At 35.3% G+C, this 11,037-nt stretch overlaps 1 protein-coding gene across 2 annotated transcripts in view; it reads left to right on the top strand.

Moving 5' to 3' along the window:
* Window positions 1-1,013: 1,013 nt before the first annotated feature.
* Window positions 1,014-11,037, top strand: part of dub (duboraya) — a 33,643-nt gene continuing 23,619 nt past the window's right edge. The window contains exon 1 of one of the 2 annotated variants that reach the window (XM_005161193.5): window positions 1,014-1,119. In XM_005161193.5, coding sequence (XP_005161250.1) covers window positions 1,114-1,119 — 6 coding nt within the window. In that variant the 5' untranslated portion in view covers window positions 1,014-1,113. 2 annotated transcript variants of the gene reach the window in all.

Below are 11,037 nucleotides of genomic sequence, written 5' to 3'. Positions count from 1 at the left end.
TTTTTTTTTTCAAAAATATGCATTGAACTTTCAGAGGAAAGTTGCGAAAAGAATACAAAAAATGTTCATAAAACAATTTTCAGTTATGGGTGAAGTCACCTTCAGTTAAGTGGCATTTACTTCTCACATCTTGATCTGGATGAAAGAAATTTGCTCTGGTGCAGGGGTCACCAAGCTCAATCCTGGAGGGCCGGTGTCCTGCAGAGTTAAGCTCTAACCCCTATCAAACACACCAAAACAGGATAATCAAGCTCTTACTGGGTATGCTTGAAACTTCCAGTCAGGAGTGTTGAGGATGGTTGGAGCAAAAATTTGTTGGACACCAGCCTATCAAGAACAAGTTTAGTGATCCCTGCTCTAGCGCTTCAGTGTAGAGATTTGTTCCTTTTTTAAAAAAGATTTACACTCGTAACACATTTATAAACTTCTTGAATTGTCTGGTGGATTGTATGCAGATCCAAATTCTGGACTATATCTTATCATTTTAGTCATATTGAGATCTCTTTGGAGTCCCTAGAGAAATTGTGTCTTAATTGTTTGTCTGTTTTTTAGTTTACCTTCTTTATATGTCTTATCACATTTAAGTTTGGTAGTAATGTAATTGTGTTGATTTAATGTTGATTATTGTGATGTAACATGGATTCCCCCATGAGGGGGCGACCTCCTCCTCAATATAGAATATTATAAAAGACCTATGCCTAAGTCACATGGACGGCATTTTAATATTTATCTAAAAGTGCTGTACTTTATGAGAAAATAAGTTTTTTGCGAAACAAAAAAACCGCTAGAATAAAACGGTTTCTTCAACACAGAATGCAGCACAGAGATTTCATGAGTAGTTTCTGTAATCTTCGAAATGTATGTAAAAACTACAAGGCAGTTCTCTGTAACAGCTTTTTTAGCAGCACATGGCACCATTTTTCGGCCATGGAAATGTTGTAAGAGTCAGTCCTAAATATAACTAACGACCACCCTCTTGACTTCTGTGAGAGTGATCGAGAGCGCGCGCGCACACTTCGCGCGCCTGTGAGAAAAGAGAGCGCGCGCTTCTTCAGCAAGTGTCACAGGAAAACAGACGCAATAAGTTGAGAAGACAACCACAGCGCTTGGAAGATGGAGGTATGAACGTGTTTACTTATTTCTTTTCAAACTTTGCAAGTTCGTTTCAATTCTCCGCATCACACTTTGTTTACTACAGAGTAAACAAAAAGTTGTTCCGTTGCATTTCAGTACGTGAGATGCTGCGAGAGGATTCAAGATGGCAAATCGTCTTCACTTCTGTAGATGCAGTTATTATTAGTTTGCTTTCTTGCAAACTAGTTATTACATTTAGACGTTTGTTACTATTGGTGAAAAGCTTGTACTTTGCATTTTATTAACTGAATGCATTTGCATTACAAATAAGACAGTGAGTGAAATTGTGAAATAGTTTGTTCACTTTTTTGTTTCTCATATTATACACACTCTTAAACAATTACTGATCCACTATCTGAGCTATGCATTAACTATGTTGTTATATTTTGTCTTTTTTGTCATGTTTTGACCAACTGTTTGTTGCAATTTTCCCTCAGAATATTTTTAATGCTCATCATTGTTTTTCTGTCCAAAACAATTCAAGATGACAATCATTAACTTTTGTAGATTAAACAGATGTACATTTGCATTATTAGTTTGTTTCGGATATATTGCAGGATTTAGCAGTACATTATTGCAAGTGAAAATCTTGCATAAATTTGTGTAACAACAATTTTTGTAGACATTTTGAAATATTAAATACATATTTAACACAGTATGTTCTGATTAGGACTAGACGATATTGGAAAAAACTGACATTGCAATATTTTGTATTGCTGCAGTATATATTGCGAAATGACTATAATTTCACTAGAATATTTAAATAGCTCTATTTGGAAAGATTGCATGAATTTAGATTGATTTTTTTTCTGTGCAGTCCATAATACGACAAAGCAAAAATAAAAGTTAAATAAACAGTGATTCATAGTTTACTGGGTAGTCTAACAGTATATAGGTAAAAAAATTTGAACAGTCAAATTTGAAATAATGGTCATCAATGTATAAATAATATAAAAATAAAATGTCATAATTTCTTTGTTTTATGATCTAATTCTGCGATATGACTATTGTGGATATACACATTGCGAAATCAATGCCCAAATGATATATTATTCAGCCCTAGTGTTGATAAAAATCTTTTGTTGTTGCTGCATTTTTTGTTTCAATTCCCATTATTTCTACTACATGATTAATCACACTTAAGAAAGATTCGTCAAAGCAAACGGTGCTCTCATTGTTAACAATAACCATTTACCTTCCATACATTACAGGTATTTTTCTGGGTTATATGAGTTTGGATTTAGTGGGTGAAATATGAATAAAGCATAACACGTTCATATCAGTCACACCACACCACACGCAGAGCTCCATCAATGATGTTTACATAATCTTGTCTGCAGGGTCTGCTCTCATTAGTAGTATCAGTTTTGTTGTTGTGTTGGTTGATAGTGACAGCGATGTTTAACCAATGAATTGTGTTGCTTTGACACGGCCTCTTTTTACACGTCTGAAGTTAGAAAGTATGACGGGAATGGCAGCAACTAACTGACACAGGAAGTGGTGTAACCTCATCCGTATGACAGATTAAAATGGCGGGTTTGGATGGTGGACCCACGTGCTTGTGTTTGTAGGGACATTTATGCTTGTGCTTGCGGGGTTTTTTTAACTGCTCACTTCACGGTTTGTGATTGATTGAATGTGGCTGAAGGCTCTAACCGCTGTTTTTCCATCTGTGAGTATTTTTGAGTGACTACAGATGTTTATGAAGAGCTTTTGACAACTTGCTGGATAATTTGTGCAACTGTTTGTGAGTGCAACTTTCGCCCACATAGGCTGACATCTGGTTCTATACAGTCAATAGAGACATTAATTTTATTGTGTGTGTATAGGCTTGTTTAAATCAAGAACACTTGCTCTAAATCAGGGGTGCCCAATTTTTTTTTCTTATGAAGGGCCAAAAACCAAAGGTGGTAGAGGCAGAAGTTAAATAAACCAAATTATTACATTACACTTGCCATAGTTATATCCCAATTCATTAACATTTAAAAATAAATTGAAAAATACTTTATTCATTATATACACACACACACACACACACACACACACACATATATATATATATATATATATATATATATATATATATATATATATATATATATATATATTTTTTTTTTTCCTGTTCATAATTAACTTAAACCAATAAAAACAAACAATCACATTTATAATGCTGAATACATTGAATACTTTTGTTTTGCTCGACGAGGATCCTTACAGTTTTTAAAAATCTGATTCATGCACAACATTGAAAATTTTAACTTCATTTGCTTTTTCGTATTACAACAATTAAACAAACAGACTAAAACGTAAAAAAATTAGAAATGACAAGCTCTGTTGACGGTATTGGCCTTAACCTTCCCATCATTCTCCCACTCTTCTCAGATGGGATGGTGGGCCAACTTTGGCCTGCGGGCCCTAGTTTGGGTATCTCTGCTCTAAATAAGCGTTTGTGATCTAGCACTGTTTACATGGTATTATTTGGTCTTTTATCTACAAGTTATGATTTGTTTAGCTAGTTGAAACATTTTGACATTTTTATTTAAATTTAGAAAAACATTTGGTATTATTTTTACCTCTTTTTACCCGTTTTATTTTTTGTTTTTATATTAGTTGAAATTTCCATCCTTATTTTTAAATGATTTTTGAGATTAATGTATGTTCAATTTACAGAGGTAATTCGCCATAAAATAACAATTTCTTCATCGTTTACTCACTCTTGTTTTAAATATATTATGAGTTTCTTCTGTTTCAGTAACCGTTGACTTCCATAGTATTTGTTTTTCCTTCAATGGTTTATCTTCATGTGTTCAACAGAAGAAACTAATAAAGGTTTGGAACCATTTTTTAATTTTGATTGAACTTTGGGTTGAACCCTTTAACATTTCTGGCTTCTTTAGAGCTCTAAAAGTTCCTATACACAGCTCAATGCCCTTGTTAATATTACAATAATTCATAACTAATAAAACAAATGCCACATCTTCAGTACAATGCCTTTTTGAGTTTGATTTTCTTTCGTGAAGTACTTGATTAAAATTATACTTTGAAAGGCCCATAGCCAGCATGGTGAAAGGGGTGGTTGTTTCTTGCAGTAGACCTTTTTGCAGTTATTCACCTCACTATTTTTAGTTTAGCACTATTTTTAGCTGGATTCGCTTATCCGGTGGACATCATAACCAAATGTTTTGATGTACCAAAAATACAGAAATATGAATAAATACTTATTTTTAAAATGCAAATTTATTACATCTTATATAATTAGAAAAGTTTTGATGATAATTTGATTGTTTTACTTTTAATTAGATTATAGTTATAAACTGTAGACTACTGTCATCTATTAGGCAAATAACAAACTGGTCAGCTCATTCAACTTTCCTCAGTCAGAATTTGGCCTTTTGAATAATAAAAATTAAACAATAATAATATTAATAACAATAATGTAAAGCTTCGCGATTTTTATTTTTGTAGCCTCTCTTGAAAAAAAAAAAAAGTCAATTTGAAAAATCATGGATAACAACAACAATAGCCAAATTAGTATTAAAAATTAATAATAATATAGGCCACTTTTTGGTGCTTCACACCTTTTCATCGATCCCTTTTTGTTATAAAAATGGGCCAAGATTTAGAAAAAAAGTCACTTGTGCAATGTTTTCTTTATTTAACAACGATGCAGTAGCAAAAGATGACGTCACTTACATCAGATTGTATGTTTGATTGCATGGCCAGCAGCTGAACTCATGACATTTCAAAATTCATTAAATTTCTCACTACATTCTTATTAACACAAATTTTCATGCAACTGAAAATACCTAATAATAAATAGAAAAAGCATAAAACAAACTATCATATTTAGATTTATGACAGCATCAAATTTTCTTGTTATGATTAATTTCTGAAGCTTTTGTCTTTAACAGGTTTAATAAAATAGCTAAATAAATCTAAAGTACAACATGTGACACTTTAACACTATAGCTATAATTGTCTTTTCTGATAATTGTTGATCATGTAGGCTAAGGGTTAGCCAGTTTCCATTTGGCTGTTGATCATTGAAATAAACCAATAAGTAAAACTAAATGGCTAAAATATAAATAACAAAACCCACAAGCAAGTAACCAAAACTTGAAAACCTACAACTGCCTGTCCCTGTGCTACTTTTGTATAGTGTGAGAAAGGACTTTGTGGTCAGAAGAACTGAAACTCAGAGATTGAAATCTTGAGATTGGTGAGAAAAACTCAGCGTTTACATATTATCAGAGAAACCGTCCTCTGTGAGCCCATTTCCTAGCTGAGTTATGTTAAAAAATTATTTAAGTCCTGCCAGCAAAGAATGTTCAAACCCTGGATTGGTTGCATTTCTGCTTTAAAGCTTTTTGCTATTCATGTTGACTCTCCTAGCACTGTAGCGCATGGACTTCTGGCTATTTAAGTTGATTATCTCCTGAATGTCAGCTATGTGAGCATGCGAGTCAGTGGCAGCTGTCAGGGCGTCCAGCCGCTCTTTTCTGAACTCAACACAACCACACGGTTAGCTCATAGATGACACAGAGATCTGGAGAAAGGAAATGTTATTGCAACATGACATTAACTGACTGTAATACTCACGTCCTCCCTGAAAGACTTGTATATAATGTTTGCTCTTTGTACTGGAGATCGATTGTTCATTACCTCAGAAAGAACTTGCTGAACTTTGTGCTCTATGGGTGTTAACTTGTCCCATCAAAATTCTGGGACATGATGACTTCATCTGGAGTATTAGCAAATGATGTAAAACTCAATGAAATGCCATTTTTCGGTGACGTTACGGTCAGGTCCTTCGTCTGGATGTTCATTTGTCGATGTTGTCATTACATATTCCTGTAAGACTATGACTGATTCAAGGCCTGGGCTCTGATGGGACGGGTGCTAGGTGGAGTCCTTCATCACAGCTCGCTGACTCACACCAGAGTGTTTCGTGAAGGCTCGATTTTTCCAGCACAACATTCACTTCCAGATACTGCGAGCCAGAACATGAGGTCATAGTGCTGGGGCACTGGAGAGATTACTCTAGAAGAAACCATTGTCCTTGATCTCTGTTGCCTTTAGTAAAGAAATGCTGGCTTGTAGTCTTAAAGAGATCATGGACTAAGAAATCGAAATTCCCTTAATTGTTTGACATCTAAGAGGTCGATGTACTATAAAACATCCTGTCAGTTTACTGAAGTCAAAACTTTCTTGTTAGTCTAAAAACAGCTTAATGAAACTGCCGAATGGGAAGGGTGTTGAAGGTGACACTTTACTTTTTGTTTAAACTCCACCTTCACAGAAAATCAATGCCCACTTCTACATTACATCACTACCTGTTTAGCTCCGCCCACTGATTCACATGCATAACAAGAGGCTACTGTAGGTCTGTCTACTAGAGATGGCTCAGAAGACAACAAGAGCTTGGTCTTTTTCCACTTTGATTTGTTGCAGAGTCATCTACATATACAAACACTTTAAAAAAATTTAAAAACATTAAATGTAAAATGGTGCTGTGATGACTAAAATACATCTAAAAGTAATGTCGCACCACACACGTTTATGTAACTGTTTTCATTACTTGGTCACTTTTGCTTTGTCTGTTATTATAGTTTATTTGAAATGTACAGTTGAACAGAATTATTATCCCTTCTGAATTATTAGCCCCCTTGTAATTTACCCCCCCCCCACCAATTTCTGTTTAATGTTTAATTATGCCATGATGACAGTACATAATATTTTACAAGATATTATTCAAGATACTAGTATTCTGCTTAAAGTGACATTTAAAGGCCTAACTAGGTTAATTAGGCAAGTTAGGGTAACTAGGCAAGTCACAGCGGTTTGTTCTATAGACAATCCAAAAAATACTGCTTAATGGGGTTAATAATATTAACTTTAAAATGTTTTTTTTTTATTTAAAACTGCTTTTATTCTAGCCAAATTAAATCAAATAAGACTTTCTTTAGAAGAAAAAATATTATAGAAAACACTGAAAAATTCTTTCCTTTGTTAATGTTTATTCATTTATTCATTTTCTTTTCGGCTTAGTCCCTTTATTAATCAGGGGTCACCACAGCGGAATGAACTGCCAACTTATCTAGCATGTGCTTTACGCAGCGGATGCCCTTCCAGCTGCAACCCAGCACCCATGGGAAACACCCATACCCATATTCATTCACACACACATACTCTTGGGTAAACCGGAGCACCCAGAGGAAACCGACGCTAACACGGGGAGAACATGCAAACTCCACACAGAAATGCCAACTGACCCAGCTGGGCCTTGAACCAGCAACCTTCTTGCTGTGATACCCACTGCGCCACCGTGTCGCTCTCTGTGAAACATCATAATAATTTTGCATATAGCGAATAATTTTGACTTCAACTGTATATGTATTTACAGCAGCCTTCAACTATAAAGCATTTAGGCTTCCAAAAACAGTTGTCCTTCCAACTGTTATATATATATATTAAAAAATATATTAAATATGCAAAAAATCTTGGGTGTTTAAAGTCTACAATTTGCCACACCTTATGGGGTCAAACAGGACAGAAAATAGCATATCACTTATGCAAACATTTTTGATTACGTTATAAGTGGACCTCAGAGAACATTGCACAATAAACACAAAAAAAGCAGTTTATAGGCTTGTTGCATAATACAAGTTGAACAAACCAGGTTGCAAAGTAAGTTTTGGGTTAATAAAACCGAACAAACTCAAATTGGTTAAGAAGAGGTTAAATTGTTTCTCAATGCTTGATACAGACCATTTTAATGTGGTCATGTTATTGGCCCATGAACATTTCCTGCTTGTTGTCAAACTATTTTATAACTGTAACAAGAGGCAATTTAATCATAATTAACTACCTCAGAATTTTTTCAAAAACTGCTCAGAGATGGGCGTAGAGCTCTGCAAGTAGAGGGAGGATTGGGCGTGGCCAGAGCAGTTGAAAAAGAGGGGTGCCAGGATTTTATAGTTTACAAAGTTAAAATGCAAAGAAATAAACAGTAAGTAATGTAATGTCCTGCTACATTTGTTATTCATAATCTCATATACACATAACCACAATTTGTTATATCATTAGATAATCATGTAAACACTATAAACAAGGAGGCCTTCTCTCCTCAATCTCTGGGTCTGAATTGCAGACAGTGGATAGCAGTGCAGCAGGTCTCTTGTCCTGTCTAACTGAACCATTTGGCCCTGCTGGTAATCTGGAGGATTTTAAACATGGGCGAACACAGCAGCCCAGATATAGGCAATGTGTCTGAATGGTAACGACCTTAACTGATAAAAGACAAAGTCTGCCATTCCCCAATTCTCGCACAGCTCTTCTGATGAAAATGCTTGCTGCAGACCAACAGCTTTGCTGTATCGTACCAGACAGCATTGCAGAGAAAAACATGCAACAAACCCTGTGAATCATGGAAATAAACACATACGACCCTTCATAAACTGCTAAATTCTGCGTGCCGTGCTTGGATACAGTATCAAAGCTTGGCAGGTCTGCATTACCTTCAGAAAACATGTGCCCTCATGAATAATTAAGAAGCAGGCTCTTCTCAAAGGATAAGAAAACTCAGCTGTAATTGATAATGACAAACTGACACGTCATCTCTGGACAGGCATAAGATCGCTACGTCACCGATTTTGATCCCACTCCAACAATGACTGTAAATTCGAAAGATGAAATTAGCTCCAAGTGATCCAGTTTTCCCCACAATTAAAGCTGACAGGTGCTAACATTTGCTCTGATATGTGAACACACACATATGTTAAATTGAAAAAAAAAAAAAAACATTACTGGAGGGTTTCTTAAACTCTTTAACCCAGTGTTTTTCATCACCTCTGGACCACATGCATCTGAAAGTGTGAGACGTGCAGAAAACAGCCAATCGCGCAACACATGAGGAAATCAGTTTGATTCATTTCTCACAAGAGAAAAACACTTTGGTTCCCAACATACTTCAAAATATCTTCCTTTGTGTTCTGCAGTAGAATGATTTGGGCTTTAAATTATTGTATTGTATGAATCAAGTGAATAAGAATGAGTTGTATTTTCTATGCACGTGTCTGTCTTTAACATCACAGCTCAGGCTAGTTGGTCTTGAAGGACTTAAGACTGCGCTCGAGGTGCCATCAGTCACTCAATGTTCTCACAATGTCACAGATATTAAAAAAAGAGCCTGCTGGCAAAGAGCAAACTGCAACAAGAGTCCTGCACCAGCCTGGCTGCCACTGAGTCTGGTATAATGGGTATCTTTCTATAAGTAGACCAATATGACTTGAATAACTTCATTTGTGAGAAATTTCATTGGCTTCAAAAAGAGAAAATTGACCATGAAATCTAGCTTAGGCCCACTTTTTAGCTTTGTATGGCAGTTATGTGAATGTATTGCTTAATAAATTGCATTCTGATATGTTTTGGAAAGCAAGGCCTGTAATATTTGATGTGTGTAGGTGGAAGTGTCTGTGATCCAATATTTTGGGCTTTAAATTGGAAAGACTGCTTTCCTTCCAGTGCATCCGCTCCTATTAGAGCACATGTCTCGGTGTAAATTGAATCATGGCCGCTTCCTCATGTTCTTCAAGCCCCTGACATACAACAGATTCTTTGTGGGGCACTAATAAGATTCTGTTTTCCACTGGCTGGATCACAATCAACAGCTTGTATTGGTGGATGTCTAAAATGAAGAGAGCGTTTGGGTTTGATTGTTTTTTTTTTTAGTTCAGTAAGGTTAACGTTCTGGTTTTAGATGAGGTTTTCACAGTTTCTGAGTTAAAGGCAGATGGAATATAGATGCTTAATTTTTTGTATGGTAATATTAGTATAGACAGTCGTTCATTGTTTCAGTCTGGCTTTCATAAAAGCATCTGGAGATTTTTGTGTTGGAAGCCTGTGTGTGTAAATAAAACTGTCCTGATTGACAGTAAACGTCACAGATTTAGCACATAAACTAATTTTATGTCACATATAACACACATGCTCCAGAGTCATGTTCATGTTGCTTTGTTGGGAAAAATATTTAGGCTTCATAAATGTGAAATTCATAAAAATCACAAGTTATAAAATCATAAAAGTAATTTAATAAAAGTGTTATTCATTCTAACAGAGTTAAAATTGATTTTACTCCAACAGAGTACAAAGTTTTAGTCTTTAAAGTTAAAAGTATGTCAGTCTTAAGGATATCTATGAGCTAGTGTGCTCCAAAACAGTAATAAAATTAATGTTTTTACAAGTTATAAATATTTTCCCAGTACTGGGTTTTGGCTGGAAGGGCATGCGGTGTGTATAACCTATGCTAGATAAGTTGGCAGTTCATTCCACTGTGGCGAATACTGATAAATAAAGGGACTAAGCTAAAGGAAAATGACTAAATGAATGAAGCTAAAACACCGAAATCCTGCAGTTTGTCACTTCTGCCTTAATGAATCAATGATTTTCACGTCGTCAACTCATCAGATTTCCACAAATCTTCTGACTAATCAAATGCTCTATACACTGAAAAAAATATTCAAAGATGATTCCTTGGATTAAGTTAAGTGGTTGTAAACAATTTATTTGGGCTAAATTAAAAAATGTAGTTAAACATTACTAAATTTAATTTGTTTGTTTAGATTCAGCACATATAAATGGTTTGCAACAATTTTGCAGATGATTTTTTTCAGTGTAGTAACTGACATGTCCTGCCCCCTTCAAGACATTTTTCGTTTGCTGTTCATTTGATGCGCTTGTGCTAAACCACTCACACTGAGAGGGGTGTGGCTAACCCCACCCCTAACCCTACCCCTCCCAGTGACATCACTAGCTCCATTGAGTGCATTGTGTCTGACATTGCATCTCTAAGAGATCATCATAAGAGCTGCATCCAGATACTATTGCTCTCACTGGCAGAGCTGT

This window comes from Danio rerio, chromosome 21, assembly GCF_049306965.1.
Source record: "Danio rerio strain Tuebingen ecotype United States chromosome 21, GRCz12tu, whole genome shotgun sequence".
Taxonomy (NCBI): Eukaryota; Metazoa; Chordata; class Actinopteri; order Cypriniformes; family Danionidae; genus Danio; species Danio rerio.
This window is presented reverse-complemented; position numbering and strand designations above follow the sequence as displayed.